The following is a 16742-nucleotide window of genomic DNA, read 5'->3' as shown; positions in this document are numbered from 1 at the left end:
CTTTCCTTATGTGCAGTTTAAAACCAGTAAACTTGGTCAGCTGGTTAGGCAAGCTAGAACTTCAGCATCTAACGATAGTTTAGGGTTTCTAAAGTAAACTGGTTTTATTGTAAAAATTGATTGCCCTACAGGTCTGCCACGCCCCATGTGTGAAGAGACCTTTCAGATTTGTCAGAAAAGCGTCTACCGCATGGCGAGCCTCGGAGCCCCGGGAAGGAGCCCCTCCTCCAAGTATAACGAGCTTCCCGGCTCACCTGGAAGGGGGGCGTGATCACTGGTTAGGTTACCCTATTTCTGTTGGACTTCTGTGCTGGGTTCCAATTCCGGGATGAAATTCTCTAACTACATACCTATTCAGAAGGGAAAAAATGAAGGGGAAATCCAGAATGTTTATGGTGGTTTCTTATGTCTGGAAATTGAATGAAATTGAAATGATCAGAGGTTTGGATTTTTTCCCCCTAATTACCCAAAAGATCTTTTGCAATCTTCAATTACATGGGCTCCTCGGGGTTTTTGTTTGTTTGTTTTGTTTTTTAACACCAGTGAATAATGTCATCTAAAATTTGTTTTTTTTTTTAAACTAAAAGGCTGTAGTTGGATTTTTGTTGTGTTTAAAATAAAATAGGGCTTACGGGTTTGAGACAAGCTGATTTTGCTGGTAAAGGTGTAGCAGCTGTTAAGTAACTGTGAAGCCAGATACAGACTGTGCATCTAAAAAACAGAATATGCAGCCAGTTTACAAATATCTGTGAGACATGTAAATACTAGCAAATGAAAAAGAAAAGTTATAATTTTGGTGAATTTCATGGGGCCTCCTGTGATAGGAAAAATTATAACTCTGCTGATTCTAATGTGGAAATTGTGGTATTTAATCTGAAAATGACTTCTACCTGCAGTTCCATTGTAGTGGGCCAGATTCCTGTGTTAGTCCCTGCTGATGAGGCTAGACACCCCGTAAGAGCGGAGAAGACACACAGGCTTCTACTCAGCTTTTCTTTAGTGTTTAAAATAAGTTTGTGTTACAAAATGAAATTAAACACTCCAGGTATGTATATACGATGAAAACTTATACTACTTTTTTTAATAAAAGATCAAACTAGACTGAGCTAAATGTTTTATTGTCAACTGTGATCTTTAAAATAAATCCTATGTGGTTTTAAAATCTGATTTTTCATGAAAATGCCCCTTTCTCTAAATTTATTCATCCTGTATGTCAGGCTGTAAGACCTGAAGGCATTGTTAATACCGTTTGCTGGGATTCTGTGGCTGGAAAAGGTGACAAGTTGGTGACTTTGATACTGCAGGTATTAATTCCATTTTCATGGTTTACTATGAAAGTCATTTTTCACGTTATTCTGTAATATATTGTTAGACTAAAACCATTGTATTAAGACTTTAAAATGTAAGCATTATAATTCTGAAAATACACATTTTAAGAAGAAACTTGCTGTTCTGAACTTCATTTTGCTGTGGAGTGTGAAAATTGAGCCTGTAAAGTTAAAGAATTGTTTTCTTTCCCAGATCCTTGTTCCTGACTCGAAGCATAGATTATTTACTTTTGGGGGCGCACTAGGGTTTTTTTTCACAACTTGCTGCGAAGTAGCTCCCAAGTGGTAAGACTTTTGAGTCTCCAGTTTTCGGGTGGTAGACATAGTTGCCATCCTCAAATTTGACAACGCAACTGCCTCTGTCATCGCTCTTACAATTTCTTCGGAAACGTTCAGTTTCCAATTTAAGAGTCTCCTTTCGGTCCCCATTTCATAATCTAGAGCTTTTAAACAAGTAAGCATGGGGTCGGACCTTTTCATCCTCCGTAGTGCCTGAACGGTTTGTGGGAGCCACGGGCGGAGCCCCAGCCCGCCTAGCGGTGAGGATCCGAGCCGGGACTGCGGTGGGCGGGGCCGGAGGGCGGGAACCCACGTCTCAGAGGCGGGGCCTGCTGGCTGGGACTCCGCCTCAGGGCGGGGCCGGCCGGGGCACCCACGCTTTGGGGGCGGGACTAGCAGGTTGGGACCCCCCTCCCCACCTCCGGCGGCAGCGCTCCTCCCTTCCGCGGGGGGGCGCTGTGGCGCGCCGCCGCGCTCTCGCCCCGGAAGTGTTTCCTGCGGGCCGGAGGGCGGGGCGCAGAGGCTGCAAGCAACACATGTGCAGCTCCCGCGATGAAGTTCGCGTACCGGGTGAGCGCCGCCCGCGGTCGGGGGGTCGGGGGGTGGGGAGGAGGGTGCGGGGAACTTAGTCCGGGGGTGCGGGTGGGGTCGCTGCCCGAGACTGCTCCCTCGGGGGCCAGAGAGCCGCCTGGGCGGGCCAGGTACCGCAGCACCGGTCCCTCCGGGCCTGGGGTCGTGAGGGGCCGCAGCGCGGTGGACGGGGACGCAGGGGCGAGCGGCAGATGGCGGATGTGGGCGGGAAGGCAGGAGCCCTGCGGGAGGGTTTGGCTGAGCTCCGAGCAGGGCAGCGGAAGCCAGCCTGGACTGAAGTCCCGGTTCCCGGAGCCGCGGCGAGCGACGTGGGAAGGACGCGGGGGCAGAGGGCGGGGAGACGGGTGCCGAGCCCCCGGGACGCGCTGCTGCATCTTGCCCACGTGTCGGGACCCTTGGCGCAGCGGGCCACCCGCGGTCTGGAGCCCGGGGCGTTCGCGCGCCCCGCCTCCTGCTGCCACTCCCCTGAAGCTTGTTTCTCCTCCGGGCCGCCGCTTCCGGCCTTTCGCCAACGGTCAGGGCCCAGCTCCTTACAGGCTTGGCCTGGCCCTGGCCACAGCGCGGGCCTCCAGCAGCTCCATCCCACGCCCGCTGCCCCAAACCCAAGCTGGTGTTCCCTCTCAGACTGCTCCTCCCTGTGACCCAAACCCTCTCTGTCCAGCTCCTCTCTGCCTGCCCTTCGTCCCAGCTCCCCATCCCTCAGGTCATCTCTCTGGTCCTGACACCACCATCTTCTGTGCGGTGAGCCATGAGCCCTCACTGGCTCCGTGCATCCCCACTTGCTCCCTTGGTCACTAGCATGGCCTTCAAAAAACAGGAACTGATTACAGTTCACTTTTGCTTAAAGCTTTTCCAGCTGAACAGGCTCCTCCCTGAGCCTGGGGTTCCCAGGACCCTGCCTGCCTACAGCTCCAGATGCTCCTTGTCATCTGAGTTCCAGCTCAGGTGGCCCCTCCAGGGGTCCTTCCCTGGCCACCCCTTTGACTACCTTTCCTCTCACGCCTATGGGATCGGCTGACTTCGCAGCCCCGCGGTCATTCCTAATCACGAATGACCATGGCCGTGGCCTGCCTGCCGGACTAGAACATGGGGGTGGGAGACCAGGTGCAGAGTGCTATCCAGCCAGCGCTCAGTGCTGCTGGTGGAATGAATGGTTGACGGACAGGCTGCCAGCAGGTTACCCTGTTGTGGAAGCCTTGAACCCCGGGTGCGTGTACAGTGGGGGCTGTTCTGCTGTTGCAGCTTTTCTCTTCCTGCCACGAGGTCCTGTCCTCCTCTCCACATGGCAGACGCCTCCTGCCTGGAGACTTCCCCGAGCCCATGGTGCCCCTGATCTCCCATGCCACGGTGCCCCTGATCTACCTTGGTGGGAGCTCGGGGCCCCCGGGGTTTGGGCTCACTCCTTCCTCTCTCTTGCTCAGGACTGGGCCGGACAGGTGCCCAGGAAGTTTCTGGGTGGGAGGACTGGAGAGACTTCAGGAGTGATCAGGGTGCTCTGCGCCATCTTACCAGGGGCCTCATGCAGCCCTTTCCTAGAGTTGTGTTTTCTTTGTATTAAGACAGCTCTGTTTTCTTTTCAGTTTTCAAATTTGCTGGGGACAGTCTATCGGTGTGGAAACTTAAATTTTACACGTGATGGGAATTCAGTTATTAGTCCCGTGGGAAATAGAGTCACCGTATTTGACCTAAAAAAGTAAGTACATTAGAATGACGTTGATGCTAGGGATCATAGTTTGCAGGTAAAAACGTGGAGTTTTCCTCACCTTTGTCGTAGCAGCACACTGTTACTCAGGGCCGCCCAAGAGGGGCTGCAGGACTTACGTGGTGTCGAAGGGTCAGTCGTGGGACTGGCTGTAGGAGTCTCAGTTTCCTCCTTCTAGTTCCTCAGCTAAACCCCATGTATCGAGGTCTTTGACTTTACCTTTAAGGTAGAAAACATGTGTCACTTGGCTGAAATGTCTTGGGATGGATGCTTGGGCCGTGGGAGCCGGAAAGTTGGAACATGATGTAATAAGGGACAAAATTAGGGTGGAATCCAGCGGCGGTTTGTCTTTAACATTATTTACTTTTCCACTTCTGTGCATTTTTCCATTTTTGCACAAAGTGTGGCCCAGTGTTCTGTCCCTGTGGCTCACTCCCCCATTGGCAGCGGGCTTGTTTCCGGTCTCCTGACTTCCTATGTTTGCAGCGTCCTCTTGGGATGGGGTCCTTGAAGCAAAATTGATATGCTCAAAGCCCATTTTTAAGGTTTTTAACATGCTTTGCCAAATTTTCTGCAGGAGGGGCTGTTGACAGCCCCAGCCCGGGGTTCTGCAGGGGTGGGCAGGCAGGCAGGCAGGAGGCCCAAGGCTGGCCCGACCTCCCCTCCTGGTGACAGAGACCTGCTGCTCAGCCCTGCTCTCTCTCCCCCAGCAACAAGTCGGACACTCTGCCGCTGGCCACTCGGTACAACGTCAAGTGTGTGGGGCTGTCCCCAGATGGCCGCCTTGCCATCATCATCGATGAAGGTAAGCACCTTTGGCCGGGAGTTGGTGGCGTGGGCTGGTGACTGGGGGACAGAGTGGCTGTGTCAGGCTGACTCCAGCCCACGTGGTCCTCTCCCTTGGTTGCTTCTGTGTCTGGGACCCTGGTGGGCTTGGGGATTAGGGCAGGTGTGCGGGGCATGGACAAGCCGGGGCAGGCTTTCCTGGGGCCTGCGGCTTGCGCTGCCGGGGTGAAGTGCAGAGCCTGACGCTAACCCTAACCCTTCCCGCAGGGGGCGACGCGCTGCTGGTCAGCCTGGTCTGCAGATCCGTGCTCCACCACTTCCACTTCAAGGGTGCCGTGCACAGCGTCTCCTTCTCCCCTGATGGCAGGTGAGCGCTTGCGTGTGCCGGGGAGCGGGGAGCTGTCAGCTGCAGCCTCTGGCGGGGAGTCTGTGCCAGGGCCTGGTCAGGGCCGGCCACAGGCACCTGGGCCCAGAGCTCCCGCTGGGTCTGCCCACCCAGAGAAGAGGGGATTCGGGGCCCGTGAGAGGCAGGTCCCCAGGTTTGCCTCGTAAGGAACTGGTCTCAGAGCAGAGAATTGTCCCCCCAGGGGCTCTGAGCTGGTCTCAGGACCCTCCCTGGTATTGGATGCTGATGGCGCCGTTTCTGCAGGAAATTCGTGGTCACAAAAGGCAACATTGCGCAGATGTACCACGCCCCGGGGAGGAAGCGGGAGTTCAACGCGTTCATCCTGGACAAAACCTACTTTGGGCCCTATGATGAGACCACGTGCATCGACTGGACAGACGACTCCCGGTGAGGCCTTGGGGCCCCGGGGCCCTGTAAACAGCATCTCATTAGGGAGCATGGTGACTCGTCACGTCCTCGTTTGTTTACAAATGGCCTCCTGAACCTCCTGTGGGGCTGAACGCAGGCTGGGCTCCCGAGTCTGAGTCAGGCGTGCCCCGTGTTTGTCACCGGGAACCAGAAGGCAGACTTGGGTCCTTGACCAGGACCCTGTTTCCTCAGCCGTCCTGCATTCTGTGCAGGGGGAGGGGAGGCTGGTGGTGGCTGCCACTTTGTATGTCAGGCTAGCGGTCCTCCCGTGCTCTGGGCCACAGTGTGGTGGCCACAGCCCCCAAGCCATGTGAAGTGTGTTCCTGGGAGACACTGGTGTGCCCCTGGAGGTTGGGTCTGCAGGTAGGAGGCCGGCGCCCTGCAGTCCAGCCTTCCTGCCTCTTTTGCGGCGGTGCCTGGTCACACATCTGGCTCTCTTTATGCCGTGAGTCAAGGGACGCTGCTTGGGACCAAGGGCACGCCAGGGAGGCGAGAGGGGCAGAGCCCCCGATAGGCTTGGTGCTTGGTTCTCGGGCTGCCCCGGGCTGCCCCTCCATCAGGGACTGCTTTACGAGGAGGGGCAGTGTCCGCTGAGGCTCCTGGTCGTGGGAGAAGCACTTATGGGTGTGGCCAGCTGCTGGGGGAGATGCAAGCGGGGCAGGCGCAGACCCAACCAGTCCCTGCCTGTCACCCTGGCATCTCCCTTAAGTCCAGGGACCACACAGGGAGGTTGACAGCTGCACTCGGCTGCAGCTCCAAGGATGAGCTGTGTTTCCTCCATCCAGGTGCTTTGCAGTCGGGAGCAAAGACATGTCCACATGGGTGTTTGGGGCCGAGCGCTGGGACAACCTCATCTACTATGCTCTGGGGGGACATAAGGATGCCATCGTGGCCTGCTTCTTCGAATCCAGCAGCCTGGACGTATGTCCCTGGTCACAGCCCTGAGTCGGGGTGCTGGGCACTCCCTTGAGGCCCCTGCCAGTTGCTCCCAGGTTCCCTGGGGAGGTTTGGGAGCCAGCAGTAGCGGGGCAGTCTTTGGTGGCATGGGTGGAGCTTCCTTGTCACTGCAGCCCATGGCTGGCAGGGGCTGAGGGTCAGAGTGGGCCACACCCACACATTTCCCTTTGCAGCTGTACACGCTCAGCCAGGACGGAGCCCTGTGCGTGTGGCAGTGTGACACGCCCCCTAAGGGCCTGAGGCTCAAAGCCCCCACTGGCTGGAAGGCGGACCTGCTGCAGCGGGAGGAGGAGGACGCAGAGGGGGAGGAGGAGACCACCATCCGCGGGAAGGCCGCACCGGCGCCTGAGGAGCAGCGGGGCAAAGTGAAGTACTCTCGGCTGGCCAAGTAGGTCTCCGCCTCCAGAGGCCGAGCTGTGACTCCTGCCTTAGAGGCCCTGGGCGGGCCAGTGGGGGGAGCCCCCCAAGGCACCTGAGCTGCTGAGCGAGCATGGGGGCTGGAGGCTGGGAGCGCAGAACTGCAGGTGCGAGGAGGTAGGGGGCCGCCCAAGGGACAAGGGGCAGTGCAGGCAGGCTGCCCGCGTGCAGTGAGGTCCTCCACCCCGGGGTCCAGGGCAGAGCCGCGGAGGGGTGTAAGACCAGCCTGGCCTCTGGTCCTCTTCCCTCAGTCCTCGTGTCCCGTCTGTTTAGGTACTTTTTTAATAAAGAGGGAGACTTTAACCACCTAACGGCGGCAGCATATCATAAGAAAGTCCACCTCTTGGTCACTGGTTTTGCTTCCGGAATCTTCCACCTGCATGAACTCCCAGAGTTCAGCCTCATCCACTCCCTGAGGTCAGCACCTGCTCCGTGTGGTTGTGTGTGTGCTCTCCAGTCTGCAGGAGGGTGGACAGAAGCCGTGCCATGCCTTCCCCGGACCGAGGGGCCAGGAGGAGGGCCAGCAGGCTTCCCAGGACACCTGCTGTCGCCTCTGTCCCGGGTTGAGCGCATATGAGCGCTGCTGCCCTGCCCCCATCTCTGACACGCAGCTCCCCCCACCTCATCCCCAGTCATGGGGAGCTTTGGTCCCACCTGTACATCACGACATTTTTATTTTCTGTCTTCATTGTTCTCTCGTGTCCCTTTGGAACATGGAAAAAACTAAAACACTGGTTTCCCAAAATCCCATGGCTTGGAGGTTTTGAACGCGAGCACAGCTCTGCATTTGCTGATGCTCTGAATGAAGTGAACTATTTAGTGCAGTAACCGCACGGCGGGGGGAGTGGTGCAGACATGGGGAGACCAGCCCTGTCTGCACCTCCGACCACCCCGGGTGGGGACGGGAGGCCCTGTGTGCTGACCGGGCCTGCATCTCCCCAGCGTCTCAGATCAGAGGGTCGCATCCATCGCCATCAATAGCTCCGGGGACTGGATCGCCTTTGGATGCTCAGGTTAGTCTTCGTGCCCAGGTCTGTGAGGACAGGAGCAGACCTCTTCCTCCAGGAAGTCAGCCTGCTGCTCCCCCACCCCTGAGGCACTGGGGCCAGGCTGGCAGCTGGGTGGCTCACATTCGAAGGAGCAGTCGGTGAGACTTTCAGAACAGACGCTCATCTGAGTCACGAGTCCCGGTGCCCGTCAGCAGCGCTGCCTTGGCCTTGGCCCTCGGCCCTCTGCTGGGGCATCGGGAGGTTGGCATCTCCTTGCTGAGTTCCCTCGTTCAGGTGTCTGGTGAGGGCACCTGCCTCAGGGTGAAACTGGCCATCAGAATGCCAGTGTGAGTCCCACAGGCAGTTAGCCCCGCCATGTGCCCGCAGGCCTGGGCCAGCTGCTGGTGTGGGAGTGGCAGAGCGAGTCCTACGTGCTCAAGCAGCAGGGCCACTTCAACAGCATGGTGTCCCTGGCCTACTCCCCTGATGGGCAGCGCATCGCGACCGGCGGGGACGACGGCAAGGTGGGCTTGTGTCGGGGGTGGGGGGCCTGTCCCTGTCCTGCCAGCCTCGGCACTTGCGGCCAGGCCCCAACGGCGGGGTTCAGCCTGGGGCTCTGGGGCTCACCCCGCCTCGTCTGGGCTCAGGAGGAGGTGTTTGCAGGTCTGCCCAGATCTGGGTGGAGGGGCTGTGGGGGTCTCTTCTGGGCTGGGCTCCCATGCGCGGCTCAGAGCTCTGTGGTCCCAGCAGCTGCGATCTGACCCGGGAGGGCGCTTGTGCCTCTGGGGAGACCTGGGCCCCCGTGGCCCACCTGAGCTGTGGCCCTCCCGCCCCTGCCCTCCCCGCCACAGGTCAAGGTATGGAACACCCTCAGTGGCTTCTGCTTCATCACATTCACGGAGCACTCGAGTGGGGTCACCGGCGTGACCTTCACCTCCACCGGCTACGTCATCGTGACCTCTTCCATGGATGGGACCGTGCGTGCCTTTGACCTTCACAGGTGACCTTTCTGCTGGCTCAGGATGCTGGCTCCGCAACTTCCTCGTCCCCTCTGGGCTGAGAGTGAGGCTGGGGGCTCTGGGTGTATCGGGAAGGGAACGAAGTGGAGCCCAGCGTCAGACCCCAGACGCGCACAAGGGTGAACGGGCCCTCCATGAGCCGTGCCCCCCGGGATGCACTCTTCCCGCAGGTACCGGAACTTCCGCACCTTCACGTCTCCGCGCCCCACCCAGTTCTCCTGTGTGGCAGTGGACTCGAGCGGGGAGATCGTCTCTGCTGGGGCCCAGGACTCCTTCGAGATCTTTATCTGGTCCATGCAGACGGGCAGGCTCCTGGACGTAAGGGCCGCGAGTCCCAGGAGCTGCTCTCTCGAGGGACTGGGGTGCAGGGAGGGGGCCTCACTGACCCCAGAGGAGCGGGTGGGGCAGAGGTCGCATCTCAGGAGCGGGCCGCACCATGTACGTGCATATTCTGGGGGCGCCTCGCTTGCCTGCACCAAGACAGAGCTGTGTCCCCCTCATCCTGCAGCACAGGGCCTCAGAGGGGCTGTGTTTCAGCTGTGGCCTCTGAAAGCCAGCATCTGGCAGGCACGTCGGGCTGGGACGGCCGCGGAGGGTCTCATGTTCTCAGAGCTCTTCTCCGAACCGCTGTAGGTTTTGTCTGGCCATGAAGGGCCCATCAGTGGTCTGTGTTTTAACCCGATGAAGTCGATCCTGGCCAGCGCCTCCTGGGACAAGACGGTGCGGCTGTGGGACATGGTAGACAGCTGGAGGACCACAGAGACACTGGCCCTGACCTCCGATGGTACGCAGCGCCCAGGGGGAGGCCCAGGCTCTGTGCTGTCAGCCACCTGTCTGGGGCACCGGTTTGGATAAACCCAGGACCCCAAGCGCTGAGGGGCTGGCTGTGTCACTTGGCACCGGGCCCCCCGGGGAAGCGAGGTGGGCCCTATTGCAGCAGACTTGCTGGCGCTGTCTGAGCTTGCCTGTGGGTTAACAGTGACACTTCTGCGAGAAGTGGTCAAGGCTCTGCCCATGCTGACCACGGGGAAGCATGAGGTGGCTGGAACGAAGTGTCCTTGTGCACAGTGGGCCGCGGGTGGACGTCTCGGCTGTGGCTGCAGTGCCCGTGGGTCCCAGCAGAGGTCCTTGCAGAAGACAGCCGTTGGCCCCAGGGGCTTGTGGCCTCTGCCGTGTCCAGTGCTTCTGGCCGCCCCACCTGGCTCTGGTTCAGGCTGTTAGTGGCCGGCCCCTTGCGTCTTTGTGGGGCTAACTTACTGACCTCTTGCCCACAGCTAGTCTGTTTCTAGTCTACCCATGATCTCAGTGTGATCCTCCTGCCCAGAGCCCTCCACCCAGCTGGCCCCCCTCAGTTGTGCCCCCTGCCTGCCCCGTGGCCCCCAGACCCCCCTGGTGCCATTGTGCAGCCTGGGTTGGAGCAGGATGAGGGCAGTGTGGCCTGCCGGCTGGAGCCCAGGGTCTTCCTTGCCTCAGACCTGCGTCTCTCTGCAGCTCTGGCTGTGACCTTCCGCCCTGACGGAGCAGAGCTGGCTGTGGCCACGCTAAACTCACAGATAACTTTCTGGGACCCAGAGAACGCGGTGCAGACGGGCTCCATTGAGGGCAGGCATGATCTCAAGACGGGCAGGAAGGAGCTGGACAAAATCACCGCCAAGCACTCAGCCAAGGGGAAGTGAGTGCCGAGAGCCACCCCAGCAGGGCTCCTCCTGCCTGTGGGGCCGTGGGGCATGGGTGGGGCCTGTGGGTTAACAGGCTCCCGCGTCCTCACCCTGAGGATGGGTGTTGGCCCCCGTTTTCAGTTCTCCCGGGCGTATCCCCAGCAGTGGCATTGCTGGGTCACATGGTGGCTCTGCTTAACCTTTTGAGGACCCACCAGACTGCTGTGCAGAGAGCCTGCACTGTTCAGTTACCACCACTAGCGCAGGGGTTTCCAGTTTCCCACGTCAATCACTGACGCTCTTTCGTGTGTATTTTTTAACCCCAGCTGTTGGTGCTTCGTGGTTTTGGGCATCTTTTCACGGACAGATAGGCCACTCGTGTGCGGGCTTTGGAGAAATGTCTGTGCGGAGCACCTGTCTGCTTTAACAGGCTGTGTGTCTGTATTGTTGACTCGGGGGAGTTCTCCATGTACTCGGGACCTGAGACCCTCCTCAGACACATCCTCCCCCGCTTCTGCAGCTCGTCTCCAGGTTCTAGAAGGTGCTCTTTGGAGCACGGGTGTTTAAATTTTCACGAAGCCTCGTTTGTGTTTTTTCTTTCGTTGCTTGTGCTCTTGGTGTCACATCCAAGAATCCTCTGCCAAATCCAGGGTCACTGTATTGAGTCCCTGAGCTGACACGGCAGTGAGTGCCTGGGTTCTGGTCATGCGGGACTGAGTAGACACCCCTGCCAGCGGCCGCTGTGAGGGTGGCAGGCAGATGGGTCCCCCTTCGTCCTGACTTCAGCAGGGAGCTGCCCAGATGGGGCCACATGGTCCTGTGAGAAGGCCTCTTGGAGGTCACTGTGCTGTCCCTCCTCTGGGGCAATGATGCCTCGGCAGGAACTGGGAGGCTGGGCTGCCGGTTCTCATCCTGCAGCATTTTGGCCAGGGCCGTGTTGGGGAGGGTGCCATCTGCCTTCTGGGTGGCGACTGAGTCCGCGTCCCCTCCGTCCAGGGCCTTCACCACTCTCTGCTATTCCGCGGACGGCCAGAGCATCCTGGCGGGAGGGATGTCCAAGTTCGTGTGCATTTATCATGTCAAGGAGCAGATTCTCAGGAAGAAGTTTGAGATCTCTTGCAACCTCTCTCTGGACGCCATGGAGGTGAGTGTGCTGCGGGGTTCCAGAGCCAGGCTGCAGACTGCATGGGCCCCCACATGGGTCTCAGCCGGCTGTGAGCCCCGAGTCTCCCCAGCCCACCCTCGGCCCTCCTCACACCCCCTCCGACGGGAATCCAACCACCGCAGGGCCAGCAGCAGGCACTGAGGGGAGGCCTGGCCGTCCCGTCTCAGGCCCTGTGTGTGCCGTGTGCTTTCCAGGCGGGGCTGGCCTCCCACCGTCGGTGGCACAGGAGGGATGCGGGGCAGACCTACCTGCACCTCTGATGGTAAGATGTCCTGGATTTTGCTTTTAGGAATTTTTGAACCGAAGGAAAATGACAGAGTTTGGCAACCTGGCGCTGATTGATCAAGACGCCGCAGAGGAGGGTGGAATCGCGATACCACTTCCGGGTGTAAAGAAAGGTGAGCAGTAGGTCTCTGGTCCTGGTGGCCAGGCCACAGCAGGCCGCCCTGCTCACCACCCGCTTTTCCTGGTGTTGACGCTGTCTCCTCTGGTGGGGCTGCTGTGGCTGATGTCCCCAAGTCCTTGCTGCACAGGTGTGGCGTCTTGCTGGAGGCCGGGCCGGAGCTCAGCCCTGTGCCCTGCACTTGCCCCGACCTGGGCCACAAGGAAGACTCGGTTTTTTGGGGGGGCTGGCCGCCTCCCAGGCCTGAACCGGGAACCACCCTGCCTCACAGCCCTGGGCTGGGCAGGGACTTTTCTCCCGAACAGACGAGCCCATCTCCCACCAGGCTGGAGCTCACGAGAGTGTCTGCTCCAAGGGCTGATCCGTGGAGGCGGTCCCGGCACAGGGCTCACCTGCTGTGTCTGTGGGAGGGTGGGGGGCAGGGCTGCCACTCCTGCTGGGTCCACAGGGTGGCCCTCTCTCTGTGGGCCGAGTGGGGGAGTGTGCATGCTGTGACCGGCTGTCCTTTGCCCCTAGGGGACATGAGCTCTCGGCACTTCAAACCTGAGATCAGGGTGACTTCGCTCCGCTTTTCTCCCACCGGTGAGCCCTGGGGGTCAGGTGGTTGGCGTGGGAGGGGTGGGCCTGGTCCCATGGGCCTCTGGGCCTGTGGTGTGCACAGTGGGCCTGTCACCCTGCTCCCGGGGGCAGGATCAGCATGGAGCTTCTGGCCAGCTCTGTGCACCGCTGTCCCCCTTGGGTGAGATGTGGTCGTCCTCGTCCTCCCTGAGGATGGCTGTGACCTCAGACCTGCGAGGCTCAAAGTCAGGAGGTGGGCACCTGCCCTGAGCACCCTGCCCATGTGCCATTTGGGGCCATCAGGCACCTTGCTCCCTCGCCTCATCCCCACCACTGAGAGTGTCCAGTGGGGGAGGGTCTGTCCCCCAGAGCCTGGGGACGGAGTGGGACAGGGTTGCAGCAGGCTCATCTCTACGGGGTGGTGGCCGTGCCTCCAGCCCTGGTTGAGAGACAGGCAGCTGGTGCAGACAGCACGTGTCATTGCACCACCGTGGGAGCCAGGGCTGCAGACCGGGGCCCGAGGGACGAGTCCGGGGGCCCCTGCTCTGGTGTCTGGGCAGTTTCATCCTCGCACCATCATGGAGTAGAGAAGCTGCAGGAGAGGCCTGCAGAGCTGGAGAGTGTGCCCTTCACAGGGAAGCTCGCCCACCCAGCGGGGATGAGGGTAGGGTGTGAACTCGGGCAGGTGGCCCTGGGGACCTGCAGCGGTGAGGGGCTGGTGGCCAAGGTAGGAGTGGGGCAGGCTCCCCTGCTCCCTTCATGCTGGTGTGTTGGGGACTCCAGGAACGTCTTCAGCACCTGTTCTTCAAAACATGGGAAACATGGAAATCGGTGTTCTGGGAGCCTTAATCAGGCTTTGTCTCCCAGGACGCTGCTGGGCAGCCACCACGACTGAGGGACTCCTTATCTACTCCCTGGACGCGCGCATGCTCTTTGACCCTTTCGAGCTGGACACCAGCGTCACCCCCGGGCGGATCCGGGCGGCGCTGCGCCAGCGGGACTTCACCAGGGCCATCCTCATGGCCTTCAGGCTCAACGAGAGGAAGCTGCTGCAGGAGGCCCTGGAGTCAGTGCCCTGGGATGAGAGTGAGTGGGGCGGGGCGGGGCGTGGGCCGGCGGAGGGGCTGGGATGGGGCGAGGGCGGGCATGGGTCTGGGGGAGGCGCCCGGTGGGGCCTAGGCGGAGCGTGGACCGGGTGGTGGGGGAGGCAAGTGAGGTGGGGGGGTGGACTGAGTGCAGGGCGGAGGCCGCCGTGTGGGGGCCGGCTCTTCTGAAGGCTTCTTGGGCTGAGCATGGTGTCCACACTTCCCTCACAGTTGAAGTCGTCAGCTCCTCGCTTCCTGACTTGTATGTGGAGAAGGTGCTGGAATTTTTAGCTTCGTCCTTTGAGGTGTCCCGCCACCTGGAGTTCTATCTCCTATGGACTCAGAAGCTGCTTGTGGCGCACGGACAGAAGCTGAAGTCCAGGTAGACGGGTGCCCCTGCCCTCCGCCTGCGGTTCGGTCACTCCTTCTGCGGGGTCTGCAGCTGCGTGGCCCCGGCGGAGGCTTCTGCGCACAAGCACCGGGTGCTCTGGCGTCCGGTACCGCACTGAGGGAAGTCTCCTTTCCAGGGCGGGGAAGCTGTTGCCGGCCGTTCAGTTCCTTCAGAAGAGCATCCAGCGCCACTGGGAGGACATCTCCAAACTGTACGTGTTGCCGGAGTGGTTGGTGGGCCGGGCAGGGCTTGGACTGTCGCCAGCTGGTTCCAGCTGGTTCCACGCTGGGGCTGCTCCCTGCGTTGTCTGATTTGGGGACAGAAAGTCCTGGTGGTGGATGTGCTTGTTCCCATGCCGCTGGCAAACTAAACACGCTGGGCTGTCCCACGGTGGATTCCGGGAGAGCACTCCCAGGGAGGCAGAGCGTCCCTGCCGCTTGGATGAGCAGGGAGGGTCCGAAGCCTCCCTCCTCCTGTTCAGGTGGTGTCGCCCTGGCCCTCGCACTTCCTGCCCCCTCCCCCGGGCCCGGAGGATCTGCGCTCGGCCTCTCCTGGGGGTCTCCCCTCCAGCTGGCGTCAGGTGTGCGGGGGGGGGGGGCTCCGACGTGCTGTTTCCAGGCTTGGTGCTCAGGTGTCCCTACTCTGCCCCGAAGGTCTGCTTTGTGCCTTCCCGTGTGGCTCAGGTCCCCCGGTCCTCCCGTCTGTCCTGAGCGCTTTCTTGGTCTTCACGTGTCTCCAACAAACCACTGTTCTTGGAGGCTCTTTCCGAGCTCCAGGCTGCCCGCAGGGTGGCTGGTGGCTCCTCTGGGGGGCCGTCTTCCCCGTGTTGCGGTTCCATCGGGCTCCCACAAGAAGCAGTGTTAGATCTGTTCCACGTCACTGGGTGTCGATGTGGACGCGACATGCTTGGACGCAGAGTCAGCCCAGCCGGCTTCCGTGCTGCCTGCGCTACAGAACCTGGTGCTGTTTCCCATCTCTGCGGCCCACATGGGCTGGCGGGGTGCCGTCTGCTCTGCTCTGTGCTGACGGACCCTCGTACTGTCAGGCCGTCCCCCAAAAGCTTCTACATGAGATGCAGGAGGGGTTTTTCTCTGTTGGTGTGTGGGGCTCATGTGTTAAACGTGCCTGCATTCCTCGAGACAGCCCCGGAGGGCCGAGGGGTGTCCAGAGGAGGCGGCGTTGGGGGCTGTCCTGGTGGGGGCCCGTGGCGGGTGTTTCTGGGCTCTGGAGCAGGTGGTCGAGTGCTGCGTGAGCGGGGCTCTCGACGGGGTGGGAGACGCTCGCCGGCCTTGCTGACGGCCGCCTGCGTGCCTTCGCAGCTGTGACTGGAACCGCTACAACGTCCAGTACGCCCTGGCAGTTTCCAAGCAGCGGGGTGTGAAGCGCCCCTCGGACCCGCCGGGAAGTGAGGATGAAGCAGGTCCGCCCGACGACGACGAGGACGGTCTGCACCTCCTCCGGGGGCGCCCCGGGGAGGTGGGCGCAGGTGGGCCGCTGCCCTAGAGCCGCCCTGCTGCAGGCCCGCTGGCCCTGCTTGAGACCCCAGGGGAGGTGGGCGCCGCTGGAGGGTGGGGCTCTGTCCCCGAGGCTGGCGCTTCTGTGAGAAGCTGTCGCGGCCGCGGGGTCAGTGAGCTCACAGCCTGGAGCTGGCACGTGAGCGAAAGTGGACGTGGAGCCTCTGCTGCTGAAAACTGAGAGGCGAGTGGGATCATGTGTGTGGACTCAGACTTTGTATGAGAAATTTTACGTGTTTGATACAAAGTTTTGACAATAAACTTAGGGATGAAAATTTTTCTAAAAAGTAGCTATGGGTTAAGTCTGGCCTCTGAATTTGAAACATTGGTGATGTACCCTGAATGTGAATGTCCTGTGGGAGAGCAGGGCCACCTGCCTGCTGGCACCTCCTGTCCCCTTGCTTGGCTGCCCTGTAGTAAAGCCTTTTTGCAGAAGACTAGTACCTTGGTAACTGGTCTTTCTGTTGTGCATGGGCAAGCAGCCCACTTGCTTGGTACAAATTTTGGCGGCCCAGATGGAATCCAAGTCCTGGCTGGACGACAGCTCGTGGCTTGCTGGCGCTGCGTTGGGAATGGGGCCTGGATACCCACCTCAGCAGCTGCCTAGGTGGCTTTGCCTGGAAGACTTGGCCTCGACACCTCCATCCAGCACGGTGGCAGCCACCTTGGGCGCGTTGCAGGTCCACTTTTGCAGAAAGAGGCTGCGGAACAAGAAGTCTTCTGGGTGAAGATCTAGGTGCCTGAGTCCAAAAGCTGTTTTCTCTCCCTGGTAACTGACCCTCGTTCAGAGGTCCTGGTAACCTGAACGTGGTCTAGATCCTCTTGGAAACTCAGAGATTAAGTTTGGTCTTTGGTGTGATTCAGAGCCAGAAGTTTGTCTGGATCGAGGCCTGTGAATGTGCGTGGGTGAGTGGTACGTATTACTGTCTCTTACTGTTAGTTTAAACTGAACTGGCTATGTGAGGACTGACCACGGCAAACTGCCCCCAGGAGTAACTTGATGAGTCTTCTGAGTCCAAAGAAAAGTGCCACTGTTCCTCCAGGCCTTTGCGACGTTCCCAGGTGACTGGGGAACTTGCTCAGGGG

At 59.7% G+C, this 16742-nt stretch overlaps 1 protein-coding gene across 2 annotated transcripts; it reads left to right on the top strand.

The window, feature by feature from the left end:
- The first annotated feature begins 2050 nt into the window (after positions 1-2050).
- Positions 2051-15946, top strand: PWP2 (PWP2 small subunit processome component). 2 transcript variants are annotated; one of them, XM_074344098.1, is made up of 21 exons: positions 2051-2177; positions 3779-3891; positions 4611-4705; positions 4954-5053; positions 5336-5479; positions 6286-6421; positions 6631-6845; positions 7148-7291; positions 7817-7887; positions 8251-8387; positions 8715-8863; positions 9053-9200; positions 9516-9666; positions 10374-10554; positions 11537-11684; positions 11995-12103; positions 12625-12690; positions 13534-13752; positions 13983-14133; positions 14279-14353; positions 14624-15604. In XM_074344098.1, exons 1-21 carry the CDS (start codon positions 2160-2162, stop codon positions 14850-14852), a joined length of 2799 nt encoding a protein of 932 aa, XP_074200199.1. In that variant the 5' UTR covers positions 2051-2159; the 3' UTR covers positions 14853-15604. The 2 variants fall into 2 exon arrangements, with proteins under 2 accessions (XP_074200199.1, XP_074200204.1); XM_074344103.1 differs by having other exon boundaries at positions 2052-2177; positions 15462-15946.
- Positions 15947-16742: the final 796 nt, after the last annotated feature.

Source organism: Camelus bactrianus, chromosome 1 (genome assembly GCF_048773025.1).
Source record: "Camelus bactrianus isolate YW-2024 breed Bactrian camel chromosome 1, ASM4877302v1, whole genome shotgun sequence".
In the NCBI taxonomy this organism is placed as follows: Eukaryota; Metazoa; Chordata; class Mammalia; order Artiodactyla; family Camelidae; genus Camelus; species Camelus bactrianus.
The sequence above is the reverse complement of the archived record's forward strand: the minus strand, read 5'-3'. Positions and strand labels throughout refer to the sequence as shown.